Below are 16,127 nucleotides of genomic sequence, written 5' to 3'. Positions count from 1 at the left end.
AGAAAAGGAAGTGAACTAGAAACAAATTTCTAGAAGAAGGAAAACAATGTATTTGTATTGCCAGGTGAATCAGAGATGAGCAAGATTAACTATTCATGTAAAACTTTCCCAGATTCTTTTCAACAGATTTATAGAATGTAAGAACTAGACAGAATCTCAGGTTTGGTCATATCCTCTAGCTAACATCCTTCAATTTACAGTTAACATTATCATCTTTCAGTCTTAAAAGATAAAGTTATTTTCTTACCTAGAATTGGCCAGGTTCTAGTGTTAAGTCATTGGCTGAAGGCTGCCTGGGAAGAGCACAGCTTGAAAGCTAATGTGGGTCTTGAAAGCATTGACAACTGGAAGCTGTTAACTAATATGCTCCTTGAAGCTGGATGGCAAGCTCTTTCTTTTTATGTTTATTTATTTTTGAGAGAGAGAGAGAGAGAATGCGAGAGCATGAGCTGGGAGTGGGGGGAGGGCCAGAAAGAGAGGGAGACACAGAATCGGAAGCAAGTTCCACAATCTGAGCTATCAGCACAGAGCTCGACAAACCCACAAACCATGAGATCGTGACCTGAGCCAAAGTCGGACGCTTAACTGACTGAGCCACCCATGCGCCCAGCAAGTTCTTTCTTTAAGGGAAATCCAAGCAGACCATCTTCATGGTTGCCACACTGCTGTTGATCAACCAAAGATACCACTCTGTTGCCAAAGTGCCTATGTGCTGACGGAGTTGGTGTCTGATGATAAGTGTGCTTCTGTACTGAGGGAGGAGTCTCCTGAACCAAGAGGTCCTGGCCTCTTGTCATTATTTCTTTTTTTCCCCTTTATGTCCTTAACAGATATAACTGACTCTTTCTCATTGTTAATGCTGATCACTACTATGTAAAACCAATCAAAAGCATACTACTGAGCTCTTCTTGTCTCTCAATTCCCCATGGAGACTTAAACAATTTCAGCTAACCTGTTATTGGGGTTTCCTGGGAACTTAAGCATAGGCCTATTGAAGCTGAACCCAAGGAAAGCCAGGATGACAATATGTATTGTCAGAGTCCTCTCCCCATCTCCATGTAGACTGATGCAGGAACTTGAACTCCTCTTAACTTCCTCTTATAATGACTTCTGAGGACCTCCTTAGTAATTATGCCTTAGATGGCCCTCACTTAGGGTGACACTTAGATTCCAGCTCATACTCTAAAAAGTAAAGTAAAAGAGACCAAACTAATCTTAGAAGATGGTCCCATAGAAGAGAATCTACTTCTAGTACAGTGATTCTTAGCTTTGGCTACATATTTAATTACCCGAGGTAATGCCTGCCCACCCCACCCTATTCAGAGACCTTGATTTAATCAGACCAAGGTATGACCTAGGACTCAAGATTTTTTAAAACTCCCAAGGTGATCCTGATGTGCAGGTAAGACTGAGAACCACTACTCTTGGTGGTGGTGGAAGCCAAAGAAAGGAGCATCATTTGACAAAATCAACACGTGAGTTCTTCGATTTGTTCAATTCATCTGTTCAATGAATATGGCAAATATGACTCAGCCCTGCCTACCAGATATGACTACATTTCATTAAGGCAATGCAGACAAGTAGAATATAAAACGAGATTGGCAGAATTGTATAGGAAGTGTTGAAATCAGTAAGAATGGGTCGTAAAGGCACACACAGAAAGAGGCATTTATCCTTTTCAGAGTAGATCAAGGAAGATATCTTAGAAAATAGGGTTTGTAAGCTGAGACCTGAGGACAACCCGTGGAAGTTAGCCACATGAAAAAGTTGAGATGAGCATCTAAGGCAAAAGGAATAGGTAGCTTGTGCGAGGACCAAAGATATTTGAGAGAGCAACTTGAGGAAACCAGAAGTTCATCAGCAGGGCTAGAGCACAGTTGGAGCAGTAAAACTGTAAATTAGGTGCCACAGCCAAAGGGGCTCAGATGAGCCATGTTAGGTGTTAAATCTGTAGATCAGTTTGGGGCATATTGCAATCTTAACAATATGAAGTCTTCCAACTCATAAGCATGGGATGTCTTTCTATTTATTTAGGTTTTTTTAAATTTCTTTCAACATGTTTTATAGTTTTCAGAGTATAACTTATACTTCTTTTGGGTTTTTCCTAAGTAACTTTATTTTCTTTGATGCTATTATAAATGGAACTGTTTTCTTAATTTCAGTTTAGTCATTGCTGCTATATAGAAATACAATCTACTTTTGTGTATAGATCCAGTGTCCTACAACCTGGCTGAACCGATTTCTTAGTTCTAATGGTTTTTTGTTCGTTTGTTTTTTAAGTGGATTCCTTAGGATTTTCTAATACAAGATCATGTCATTTGAAAATGGAGATAGTTTTACTTCTTCCTTTTCAATATTGATGCCTTTTGTTTATTTTTCTCACCTAATTGTCCTGATGAGAACTTCCAGTATAATTTTGAATGCAAGTGCTTTTTCCTGATCTTAGGAGGAAAGCATTCAGTCTTTCATCATTTAAATATTATGTTAAGTGTGGATTTTTCTTAGATGCTGTTATCAGGTTGAGGAAGTTTTCTTCTATTTCTAGCTTGTTGACTTTTTTTTTTTTTAAATCATGAGAGAGGATTGAATTTGTCAAATGTTTTCTTCTGCATCTGTTGAGATGACCATGGGTTTTGTTCTTCATTCTGGTGTTACAGTGTTTTACATTAATTAATTTTGGGATGTTAAACCAACTTTACATTCCTGGGATAAATCCCACTTCCTCATGGCTTATAATCCTTTTTATATGCTGCTTAATTTAGTTTGCTTGTATTTAGTTTGTAGTATTTAGTTTGTAGCATTGTTGAGAACTTTTGCATTTATATGTATAAGTGATATTGTTCTATAGTTTTCCTATGATGTCTTTGGTTTGGGTATCAGGGTAACACTGATCTGATAGAATGAATTGGGAAGTGTTCACTCCTGTTATATTTTTTAGTAAGAGTTTGAGAAGAATTGGCATTAATTCTTCTTTATATGTTTGATAGAAATTCACCAGTGAAGTCATTGGACTTGGGCTTTGTGTGTAGTTTTTAAATTGCTAATTGAATTTCTTTACTTATTATAGGTCTTTCCTGATCGTCTATCTCTTCTTCAATTTTAGTAGTTTATGTATTTCTAGGAACTTTTCTATTTCATCTGTTTTTTTATTTCATCTGTTAGCATACAGTTATACATAGCATTCCTTTATAATCCTTTCCATTTCTGGAATATTGCAAATAATGTCTCCTCTTTATTCATTATTTTAGTGAACAAAAATTTAGTGAATAAAAATATTTAGTGAATAAAAATTAAAAAACTCTGACAATACTTTTTTCTTGGAGAGCTTAAAGATTTGACTAATTTGTTGATTTTTTTTTGTTTTTGTTTTTGTTTTTTTTTAAAGAACCGACTTTTGGTTAGGTTTGACTTTCTCTATTGTTTTCCTATTCTAGAATTCCAAATCTAATTGGTGTTTTTTCCTTTCTTCTACTTGCTTTGCACTTAGTTTTCTCTTCTCACTGTCTTAAGATGGAGATTAGGTTGTTGATTTGAGATCTTTCTTCTTTTTTAATGTAGATGTTTACAGTTACAGAATTTCCTCTAAGCACTGCTTTTGTTGCATCCCATATATTTTGGTATGTTGTCCTCATTTTTATTCATCTCAAAGTATTTTCCAATTTCCTTTGTGATTTTTTTTCTTTGAACCATTCGTTATTTAGGAACGTGTTGTTAAATTTCCACACATTTGTGGGGTGCCTGGGTGGCTCAGTCGGTTAAGCGTCTGACTTCAGCTCAGGTCATGATCTCATGGCTTGTGGGTTCCAGTCCCACGTCAGACTCTGTGCTGACAGCTCAGAGCCTGGAACCTGCTTCAAATTCTGTGTCTCCCTCTCTGCTCCTCCCCCACTCACACATTCTCTCAAAAATAAGTAAACATTAAAAAATTGTAAAAAAAAAAAAAAAATTTCCACACATTTGTGAATTCCCAATTTTTTTTGTTATTAATGTCTACTTTCACTCCACTGTGATCAGAGAACGTATTCTATGTAATTTAAATTCTTTTAAATTTATTGAGGCTTGTTTTATAGCCTACCATATGAGTGAATGGAGAATGCTTCTTGTATACATATGTCCTGGTCTGATATGATATAGTCACTCCAGTTTTCTTATGGTTGCTGTTATATATCTTTTTTTACCCAAAACCTATTTGTATCTTTGAATCAAAAGTGTGTCTTGTAGACAGCATATAGTTGGGTCTTGTTTTTGTAAAAACCCAGCCAGACAATCCTTACCCTTTGATTGTGTAATTTAACCTACTAACATTTCATGTGATTATTGATATATCTAAATTTATATCTGCCACTTTACTTTTTGTTTTCTATATATCATGTATTTTTTGTTTCTCTATTCCTCCCTTATAGCTTTTTTTAAAACATTAAATGACTATTTTCTAGTGTTAGTTTTAATTCCTGTAATTTTACTCTATTTTTAGAAGTTATTTTCTTTTCTTTTTTAATGTTTATTTATTTATTTTGAGTGAGAGATCGGGAGCATGAGTGGAGGGGGCAGAGAGAGAGGGACAGGGAGAATCCCAAGCAGGCTCCCTGCTTTCAGCACAGAACCCAACACAGGGCTTGATCTCATGACCTGAGCCAAAATCAAGAGTCAGATGCTTAAACAACTGAGCCACCCAGGTCTCTAGAAGTTATTTTCTTAATGATTTCTCTATGGCTTACCATAACTTATCTGAATCTACTTCATATTTATGCTAACCTAACTGTACCGATACATAAAAATGTTGTTCTCATAAGCTTTCCTCTTTCTCCTTTTTGTGCTGTTATTATACTTCGTGCCTAAATATATGTTACAAACACACCAATGCTTTAACATAATTATTACCTTATAAAATATAAGATTATTAAATAAGCTGAGAAGAAAAAACAAATGTATATTTGTAAAGTATATTTACTTTTCATTTAAATTTGATGTGTCAGAAGTCTCATCACTCTCAAAATGCATTATTTAATTTTCTTTTGCAGGGTATTTATTACTATATCATAAAGAAAGAAGAGATTGTAAAACATATAAGTATAGCTTGAAGAATAATAACATATTGAATACTTGCATATAGGGCACCCAGGTTAAGAAATAGAAGCTCTCGGGGCACCTGGGTGGCGTAGTCGGTTAAGCGACCGACTTCAGCCAGGTCACGATCTCGCGGTCTGTGAGTTCGAGCCCCGCGTCAGGCTCTGGGCTGATGGCTCGGAGCCTGGAGCCTGTTTCCGATTCTGTGTCTCCCTCTCTCTCTGCCCCTCCCCCGTTCATGCTCTGTCTCTCTCTGTCCCAAAAATAAATAAAAAACGTTGAAAAAAAAGAAATAGAAGCTCTCTGTGTGCCTGTATGTACCCATTCTTTATATGGTGTCCCATCCTCTTCCCCAAAAGAGGATGACTTTTATATTAATAATCCTTGCATATGAATAATTTCCTTGCTTTTCATTATAGTTTTACCAGGTGTATGTTTATCCTTAATTTGTATAATGTTTATTTCTGAATAACTGAATAGAAAGCCAAATATAGTTACTAAGGAAAAGTCAAGATTGCCATTAGTAGATGAAGTATTCCTAGAGTAGATAGGTGAATAGTTTCTGGGTCACAACCTAGTTTTATCTCTTGAGAATTTACAAGAGCCACTTTGGGGAATGTCTGTGCCTGTGTACATGGTAAATGTAGTGAGTTATGATAAGCACAGAAGTTACTGCATTTGGGCGTCTGGTTGGGGGTAGTGTAGATCAGGAATGGAGAGTAGGAATTTCATCAGAACAAATTGCAACAAGCCAAGTACAAATAAGAATCTGGGTCAGGTTCACCTGGGCATTCTGACTTCAAGTGAAAAAGATGATATAAGAGCAGAATGGGGGCGCCTGGGTGGCTCAGTCGGTTGAGGGTCCAACTTTGGCTCAGGTCATGATCTCGCAGTTCGTGGTTCGAGCCCCGCATCGGGCCCCGTGTTGACAGCTCGGAGCCTGGAGCCTGCTTCAGATTCTGTGTCTCCCTCTCTCTCTGCCCCTCCCCTGCTCAGGCTCTGTCTATCTGTGTGTGTCTCTCTCTCAAAATAAATAAATGTTAAAAAAAATTTTAAAAACCCAGCAACATGGATCTGGATGATGAAAATCCTCAACAAATCTGTCCCTTGAGTCTCAACTGCTACAAGTGTTTGGATTTCCTGTACATCTTGTGCATAGCTGTCATCCTGGACTTTCCCTTCACTATCCCATTGAGAAATCCTTTTGCCTCAAGCCTGCATTGGACCTTCTGCATATCTTTATTTTCTTGGTTTATACTCTTATTTTGGTAGAGCACATTCTCCTAGCACATTGAAGTCAGATATATAGGAGGCAATTTTTTTTAAAGCCTTGCATTTCTGCAAATGTCTTTATTCTACCCTTAACACCTCATGGATGGTTTGATTGACTGTAGAAACTAGAAATAATTTTCCTTTAGAAATTTGAAGGTATCCCTCCATTGTCTTCTTGCTTCCCTGTGGCTATTGAAAGTTCATACCATTCTCCATTCTAACTCATAATCCTTCTAACTCTTAATCCTTTATATGTCATATTTCTCTCTGTGTCTTTCTGTCTGTCTGTCTCTCTTTCCTTGGAAACTATTAGGATCTATTTCTTGTCCTCAGTGCCTCCAAAGTTCCAGATGATGTGCCTTGGTATCAATATATTTTCATCTTTTTACTTGGCCATTGGAAGGATCTTCTAATCTGACAACTCCCATCCTTCTTTTCTGGAAAATTTTCTAAATTATTTCACTGATAATAAGCTCCCTCCTATCTTTCTGGAGCTCTCATTTCTCATTATTCAGCTGCTGGGCCTCCTAATCCTCTTATTTTATCCTTCTTTATCTTATATTTTATCCTTTTTTCTCCTATTTACCATCTCTTTGCTTTTTTGAAGATTTACTCAACTTTATATTCCAGAGTTTCTTATATGTTTTTAATACCTAAGAGCTCATTTTGTTCTCTGAATGTTCCTTTTTTATGGTATCCTGTTCTTGCTTCATGATTGCAATATTTTCTCTTTTTTTATGAGTATATTAAGGGAGGTTTTTTTTGGGGGGGGGGGTAGATGAATAGTCTTCTTCACTTTGCATAACCTGTATATCCTCCAAGTTTTTTTTTCTGAATGTTTCAATCCTTGTCATATATGTTAGAAGCTGTCCTAATTTTTTGATATTCTGTTGTAGAGCAAGGAGATCTTTAAAGTTGTTGTGAATGTAGTAAGTTTAAGATGCTAATTAGATATCCAAGTGTAGGTTATGAGTAAGGCAATTATATATACAACTCTAGGGCTTAGGGGGGTGGTCCAGAGAATGAAATTTAAGTGCGTTGGTGTATGTAGACAGTATTCAAATTCATGTGATTGGATGAGATTGCTTAGTGGGTGAATGCACATTAAAAAGTAGAAAAAGGCCCAAACCCTGGGGCACTCCAACATTCAGATATCAATTGGAGATATAAATTTGGAAGCCATCAGTGGTCTTTGAAATAATGACCTTCCAGGGGTGCCTGGGTGGCTCAGTCAGTTGAGCGTCTGACTCTTGATTTCAGCTCAGGTCATGATCCCAGAGTCATGGAATCGAGTCCCCCATTGGACTCCACACTGAGCATGGAGCCTGCTTAAGATTCTCTTTCTCCCTCTGCCTCTCTTCCCGCTTGCACTCTCTCTCTCTAAAACAATTTTTTTTTTTTAATTAAGAAATGAAATAATGACATTCCTGTTTGTGGAAGAAACTAAGGGAATTACAGATTTCCATGGGAGCTTAAAGTAGCCAAATAACTCAAATGAAGAGCCTACTGAATTCTGTATCTTTTTTTTTATTAACAAAAAATTTCTCTTAATGTTTATTTATTATTGAGAGAGAGACAACATGAGCATGGGAGGGGCAGAGAGAGGGGGAGACAGAATCCAAAGCAAGCTCCAGGCTCTGAGCTGTTAGCACAGAGCCCGATGCAGGGCTTGAACTCAAAAACCATGAGATTATGACCTGAGCCAAAGTCAGATGCTCAACCAACTGAGCCACCCAGGCACCCCTGTATCTTTGATAGAGGCACAAGTAAGTACCTTCCTCATTCTCTCCTTAAATACTAAAACATACAGCAATCTAGTGATTCTCAACAAGAGACCATTTTGCCCTGCTTCCCATCAGGGGACATTTGGTAGTGTTGGGGACATTTTGTGGCCGTGACTAGGAAGAAAGTTCTGCTGACATCTAATGGGGTTGGAGGCCAGACATGCTGCTAAACAGCCTACAATGTACAGGGCAGCTGCCCATTATAATCACTCTGCCCAAAATGTCAGTAGTGCTGTGGTTGAGAAGCCTTGAGATAACTCCACCTGTGTAATTTCTCTTCCCATTTGTCACGAGGTTGGGGGGAGAAGACTCTGAAAGTTTCAGTATTAGGGAATATTAAATGTATGTGGCCTATTTAGGTTTAAGAAGTACTGATAATAGGGGCACCTGGGTGGGTCAGTTGGTCAAGCATCAGTCAAGTGTCCAACTTCAGTTCAGGTCATGATCTCATGGTTCATGGGTTCGAGCTCTGCATCAGGCTCTGTGCTGACAGCTCAGAGCCTGGAGCCTGCTTCAGATTCTGTGTCTCCTCTCTCTCTGCCCCTTCCCTGTTCGTGCTCTGTCTCTCTGTTTCTCAAAAATATATTTAAAAATGCTTAAAAAAAAAGTGATAATAGTGTGAAATTTGACCTGACACTTTTTTCGTTCCCGATCTTTGTCATTGTATTTGTTCCTTCTTAGTAATCATGTGAGTCCATGCATGGGACTGAGTACAAAACGAGTAACACAGATTGTCCTTTTGTGGCCCAAATTTTGAACCTATATGAGAAGAAGATATATATTAAATATGCCCTTGAAATAAAGTGATTTTTCCTTTCAGATGGCTTCAGTAACTGAGATGGTTGGCCAAAAATTAAAACAAAGCTAAAATTAGTCTCATCTCTGATGAGAGTGTTTTTGACACTGTTGGTTTGAAAATGTTCTGGACTGGATCTATGCAGCTACAATCTTAAGGTCTTTTTACATTAAATGATCCTTTTCAATACATTGTTGCTTACTAATTTTCCTATCAATGCTCCTGCTTGACATGGTTTAGAACTCAATCAATGGTTTAAATATTAGCTTACAGGCCCCTGTTCAAAAAAATGTGTTGCAACAACATGTATGTCAGCAACATCACTTCATGAGAGAGTTCATTAACTACTCACACAAGGCCATTAGTCCCGACAAAAGTATAAAGTCTAACATTATAGCTATAAAACTCTTGCTTATCAAAATCTAAAACTGTTATGATAGAACAGTTTTTAAAGTTGCTGTTGTGAATGAACATTTGACATCTCAGAATTTTATCAATTTCTGCTTGCATTTTACCGTAGAGAACATTTTCACTAATACTTTGCATAAAATGTACTACCTATTATTTCCATGGAACAAAGAACAGTAAGTCATAAGGAGATGGCAACATCCCCAGGGTCAGAGAAGCAATGCCGAAATTCTTTGTTTCCTGTTGCATACAAAATGAAATCCAAGCTCATTAACTTGGCATTCAGGGCCATCCACAACCTGCCCTCAACCTGCCTTTCAACATTATCTTCCTTGGCCCACCTTTTCATTCATTCATTTGGCAACAACTTGTTGAGTGTCTAAGTATCCTTTGGACAGTGTAATAAGTTCTGGGGTATATCCCCATTATATATGTTAGACCCAGTACCTGTCCTCATGGAACTTACAGTCTAGAGAGAAAAACAGTCAAGTGAAGATGCAATTACAAAACCCAATAACCTAACTACTAGCCACCCAATATACCTAGAGACTTGGCAGTTCAGGATGGGACCATTCGTGCAATTGAATGCAGACTTAAGGAAGCCTAAGACAGCAATAGCTTCATTGCTCCCTTGCCCATGCCCTGGTTGTCGACATTGAGGAGTCATTTCTAGTCCTAGAGTTCCCTGGGAACATTTCAGCATTTGGGGATCTGCCTTGGGACTTTAGACCTGCTCTACAGTGGATCAGTACAGACCTCGTGGGCCTCATTCAACCAGACCCATTCCATGGAAGCCTCAGAACCACTTCCATATCTGAGACATTCTACATGAGATCCAGGATGATAGTCCCTTCCCATGCTCCTTAAAATTAGAATGTAGAGCCTGAGACAGGGAGACATTCCTTGCAAGTGAGTTTATTACAAGACTTCTCTCAAGAGAACCTGTAAGCAGTAAGGGAAGCTGCACGGGGCAGGGCAAGAAGTAAGCAAAGATGTGGTTATCAGCTGAGGTCTAGCTTCACCCCGACCCTACCAGGGTGCTCTGTAGCATGGATGCTACCACGAAGTTGTCCCACCTTGAAGCAAGGAAGGTAGGCTGTTGTGCCCCCAGAATCAATCAGTTATTGACTATGAACCAATCCCAGACAGAGATGTAACATCTCAAGCATTTCTGGGCAAGCTGTCATCTGTGGCTAAGGTGAATTACTTGGAGAAGGGGGCAAGTGAGAAACTTTAACAGCCAGCACTCAAGGTATCTATAGAATGGTTGCACCAAGCCCAGTAAGGGGGATCTGGTCATGGCATCAACTGCATCTACTACACCCAGAAAATGTGCAAGACCAGAGCAGCCTCCAAGTATTTTGTGTCTGTGTCCAGCTTTGAAACATTTTTCTAGAAACTCCCATTTGGGTGTCTTTTCTGCTTTACTCATCAATATCTGCTTTATATTTCAAATCCCAAAATTACTTGTAGACATTCAAAGGTTATGATTTAAATTCTTAGCTTTCCTTCTCAGTGATCCCACTATCTAATGTTAATAATTAACCTGAAGACTAATTTAACCAAAATTTTCAAGCTGAGTTCACAAAAAGGAGGACAATTTCCAGAAAGTTGTCAACAGCTTAATGCTACCCCAGGCATGGACATTTTAAGTGTAGTCTGTATTTTTTTCTACTTGGGAAAAAGTTGGGCACAAGAGCAAACGTAAGTGAAAAATCCCGTTTTCATTTGCAACGTGTTTTGGTTATGCTTTTATAGAAAACAGAACTCAATCACTGCCACATGAAATTAATTTTCTACTTCTGAAAACTCCAGGTTAGCTTCTTCTTTTCTCTATTGTCCAATGCTGTTACTCTGTTTTCTGTATGAGTACTTTGTGAACACCACATGACTTGTATTCAAAAACTTTGTATTTTTCCCAAGCTGTTACCTCTGCTCCGGGGAAGGGTAACTTACTGATTGGTATTTTGATTAAAAAAGGTTCTTCAAAAGACAGAAGCATGATCCCTATTTGCATTTCTTATAGTGTACTCTATTACATACCCCCCCCCCCCCCCCCCCCGGCTGCAACTGATCAAAACCACTTGGATCTGCCTCCTTGAAATCTCATCCTTTGGATACTTTCAGGAAGCTATCCTGGCTTCATCATAGATAATAAAACATTGAGAAATAAAATATATGTTGTTAAATATAAGAAACAGTGCTAATTTCAGTTGATTCTCCTAAGTGAAATGTTTTTAAAAAATTATGTTTTATTAACAGTCTCTGTAATTTTACTGTTTCAACAGGTATGTTGTCTCAGCCCCTAAAGTATTCTATGTTGGAGCCTCTGAAAATGTAGTAATTCAAGTTCATGGATACACGGACTCATTTGCTGTGACCATTGCTATTAAAAGTTATCCTGATAAAAGTTTTACATATTCTTCTGGCCAAGTTAATTTGTCTCCAGAAAATAAATTCCAAAGCTCTGTAAACTTAACTGTATGTATTCTTATCATAGTTTCTTTTATATGCCAAGTGTTTCTTTATAAAACACACATTGATCCTTTTTTACATGTAGGTATAAAAATGTGTTACATCATACTATTAAGTTCATTGACTAGTTGAGAAGAGATAAGTGTCATATGTTTATATACATAAGTAAGTGGGAAATGTTAAGAATCTGCTTCTGATTTGCAGGCAATGTAAAGAAATGTAAAAGTGTGAATGACGCAGATTAAGGTTATTAATATGAAAAGATTTGATGACATGAGGTGAAAACAAAATCAGCCACCACATATACCTGCTTAAAAAATTTCAAGATAAATACAGTGGGGCCCCCCCGCCCCATCAGCTGTTTTACTTTTTGTGGTTTGAGTTAACCATGGTGAACCATGGTGTCCAGAAGCAGATGATCGTTCTTCTGATGTATCATCAGGTCAATAGTTGTCTAACACTATGTCATGTGTTTGCGTCATTCACCTCACTTCATCCCGTCACATAGGCATTTTATCATCTCACATCATTACAAGGAGAAGGGTGAGTATAGTACAGTAAGATATTTTGAGAGAAAAAGAGACCACATGTGTATAACATTTATTACAGTACATTGTTATAATTCTATTTTATTATTAGTTATGGTAATCTCTTACTGTGCCTAATTTATATACTAAACTTTATCATAGGTATTATGTATAGGAAAAAAAAACAATATTTATAGAGTTTGTACTATCCACAGCTTCAGGCACCTAGTCTTGTAATGTATCCTCCACGGATAAACTGTACCAGAAAGAAATAATTAAATACTTAAATTTTATATATTCAGAGGGAAAAAATAAGAGGAAGAGAAACATAGACATAGATTTGACTCTGTTGATCTAAAAAACTCAAAGAAGTGAACAGAGAACAATTTGAACATTTGTTTTCCTGAATTATGTACAACGTTTTAACCTCTTTGTTCTACAAAATTAATTTTCTCCTAAAGTATATACCTATCATAGGCTTTTTGTACTTTCAGTTTGGATTTGAATCAAGTAAGTTTTTCAAACAGATTTGTGAACAACGTTCAAGGAAAATTAGAGACATGTCCACAACCCTTTTCCTCACCCTTTAATAGATATGTTCTATTAAAAATTGAATTTTGGAGTTCTCTTTCCCATCTTGCAAGATGGCAGGCGAAAACGCTGAGAAGCCAGATGCTAAGGAGAAGAAACCTGAAGCCAAGAAGGCTGATGCTGGTGGCAAGGTTAAGAAGGGTAACCTCAAGGCTAAAACGCCAAAGAAGGGGAAGCCCCACTGCAGCCGAAACCCTGTCCTAGTCAGAGGAATTGGCAGATATTCCCGATCGGCTATGTATTCAAGAAAGGCCATGTACAAGAGGAAGTATTCAGCTAAATCCAGGATTGGAAAGAAAAAGAAGGAGAAGGTTCTTGCTACTGTCACAAAACCAGTTGGTGGTGACAAGAATGGTGGTACCCGAGTGGTTAAACTTCACAAAACGCCTAGGTATTATCCTACTGAAGATGTGCCTCGGAAGCTGTTGAGCCACGGCAAAAAACCTTTTAGTCAGCATGTGAGGAAACTGCGAGCTAGCATCACTCCTGGGACCATTTTGATCATCCTCACTGGGCGCCACAGAGGCAAGAGAGTGGTTTTCCTGAAGCAACTGAGCAGTGGCTTGCTACTTGTGACTGGACCTCTGTCCCTTAATCGAGTTCCTCTGCATAGAACACACCAGAAATTTGTCATTGCCACCTCCACCAAAATTGATATCAGCAATGTGAAAATCCCCAAACACCTCACTGATGCTTACTTCAAGAAGAAGAAGCTGCGTAAGCCCAGACACCAGGAAGGTGAGATCTTCGACACGGAGAAAGAGAAATACGAGATTACAGACCAGCGCAAGGTTGATCAGAAAGCTGTGGACTTGCAAATTCTGCCAAAAATCAAAGCCGTTCCTCAGCTTCAGGGCTACCTCCGCTCTGTGTTTGCTCTCACGAATGGAGTTTACCCTCACAAATTGGTGTTCTAAATTTCTTACAAAGAACCTAATTAAATAACAGATCCATCAAAAAAAAAAAAATTGAATTTTGTTCAGTGATTGTCATTTTTAACAGACATTAAATCTGGATAATTTTTTGAAGTAATTGTTTCAAACTAAATTTGAGAAGAAACTGAAATACATTTTTTCAGGAACACCTCTGTATTTGCTGTTTTATTTTACAAAATTTTTGTTACAAATAAACAATTATTCAACTCATTTTCATAGCTACCTAAAAGATAAATGCTTTTGTTATCTTAAGATTATTATATAATATTCCTTCTTTAACTTTGTTTTTAAACAGATACAACCAAAAGATTTATCTGGAGGACCAAATGCAGTTTCATATGTATATTTAGAAGTTGTATGTGATCATTTTTCAAAAGCAACAAAAATTCCACTCCGCTATGACAATGGATTTATCCTCATTCAGACAGACAAATCTGTTTACAATTCACATGAGTCAGGTATAAAAGAGAGGGAATCTTAATTTCTGGGGGGAAAAAAAGTGGGATGACCTAATTAATGGTATTGAGACCAATGGATTTTATCTTTGGGGGGGGGAATGGAATTAATTCCCAAATTTATACCATACACAAAACTAGAGTTGACAAACTAAAGGTTAAATTTTACATTATAAAAACAAAGAATCAGCAAAATATGAATATAATTTGGAGGTAAGGAAGACCTTTCTTAGAATGATACCAAGTCTCCTTTTAAATTCTTTTTTTAATTTGAAGTGACGTATTATAGAACTTAATACAAGAGGCTGAATTTTAACTTGAAAACAATCTCATGTTTATTCTCAATATCCTCTTCTTTTACGAATAGAATTTCAATTTCACATTAATGTAGAAAATTGTGAACCAAATTACAAAACGCACCTAGCAATGTTTGTCTCCCGTGTTTCTGTTCGAAACAGCTTTAGTCTTCTTCCGGTAAATTCCCTTTTAGAAATTATCTCAAGGGAGAGAAGGCAGGTGAAGTAACGGGTATATTGAATGCTGCAGTGCTTTCTGAATTGCCATTAAAGATGATGGCGATGGTGATGATGCTAATTAGGTGACCGAGGATGGAGGTCACCTCCATAATTTTAGCAACAGTACAAGCTCCCTGCCAGTACACATTAACTGCTCTTTAGACACTCAGAGCTGTTTCTTGGAAGCCTGTTGCAAAAATCACTGCGTGTCTAAGGAGAGATGAGACTCTCCCCCTGCTATGCATTTAGGTACTTCATTACACCTTGAGGTATGCAGATTCTTGCCTGCATTTTTTCTGCTAGAGAATGCTTCACTGGGTCTGTTGACACAAATAACCACTTATGTTCCTCCTCTATTCTATAATAATTTCAGATACCAGGGAGCTGCAGTCTTTCTTATCTATCAGTGGTTAAAAAATACAAAAAGTTAATGGGGCGCCTGGGTGACTCAGTCGGTTAAGTGTCCAACTCTTGATTTCCGTTCAGGTCATGATCTCATGGTTTGTGAATTTGAACACCTCATCAGGCTCTGTGCTGACGGCATGGAACCTGCTTGGTATTCTGTCTCCCTCTCTCTCTTCCCCTCTCCTGCTTGCTCTGTCTCTCAAAATAAATAAAAATAAACTAAAAAGAAATAAAAAAGTTCGAGTGAAAATACTCAGTAAGTTGAATCATATCTTAAGTACATAAAGAGGAATATTTAAAAGAACCCATTCAGGAAATTTTTGGTAAAAGAACATTTTTTTATTTTTTCACTTTAAAGTTCACATCCAATATTCTAACTCATCTTTTCCCTTTTTTTTTTTTTTTTTTGGAAAGTAAGCTCTATGCCCAAAGTGGGACTTGAATTGAATTCACGACCCTGAGATGAAGAACCACGTGATTCTACTGACTAAGCCAACCAGACACCCCTAATTCATCTTTTCCTTTAAACTAGGATTTTATGTTTGGGGTTTCTAAATTTTAATCTAGATTTCATGACCCTCATGTTATAGGGTTATTAATGATATTGTCAGAGCATTTAAGAGTTGAACAGAGTTTCTAATAATGACAATTTTTTTTTCTTGTAGTAAAAGTTAGAATTTATTCATTGGACGAAGACCTAAAGCCATCACAAAGAGAAGTTACCATAACTTTTATAGTGAGTATGCCTTTAATTTAAATCAAATTTTAACCTTGGCATTTTCATTATATGAATAGTTTTCCTTACTATAACACAAGTCAAATGTGGCATTAATTTATTCAGTATTGTATAGAGGCAGGCATTTATTTAGCACCTGTTGTGGGTGCAACCTGGTAATC

General features: G+C 37.4%; 2 protein-coding genes across 2 annotated transcripts in view; both read left to right on the top strand.

Moving 5' to 3' along the window:
• The first annotated feature begins 10,901 nt into the window (after positions 1–10,901).
• Positions 10,902–16,127, top strand: part of LOC109269880 (complement C5-like) — a 42,697-nt gene continuing 37,471 nt past the window's right edge. Inside the window, exons 1-4 of the mRNA XM_053908244.1 lie at positions 10,902–11,031; positions 11,616–11,808; positions 14,151–14,313; positions 15,896–15,966. Coding sequence (XP_053764219.1) covers positions 10,967–11,031; positions 11,616–11,808; positions 14,151–14,313; positions 15,896–15,966 — 492 coding nt within the window. The 5' untranslated portion in view covers positions 10,902–10,966. The remainder of the gene's footprint in view (positions 11,032–11,615; positions 11,809–14,150; positions 14,314–15,895; positions 15,967–16,127) is intronic.
• Positions 12,974–13,888, top strand: LOC109269881 (60S ribosomal protein L6-like). Its single transcript, XM_053908245.1, has one exon. The coding sequence runs from the start codon at positions 12,974–12,976 to the stop codon at positions 13,835–13,837; it is 864 nt and encodes a 287-aa protein (XP_053764220.1). The 3' UTR covers positions 13,838–13,888.

Source organism: Panthera pardus, unplaced genomic scaffold (assembly GCF_024362965.1).
Source record: "Panthera pardus isolate Hobbes unplaced genomic scaffold, ASM2436296v1 HiC_scaffold_20, whole genome shotgun sequence".
NCBI lineage: Eukaryota > Metazoa > Chordata > Mammalia > Carnivora > Felidae > Panthera > Panthera pardus.
Note: the sequence above shows the minus strand (reverse complement) of the source record. Positions and strands in the feature narration are given on the sequence as shown.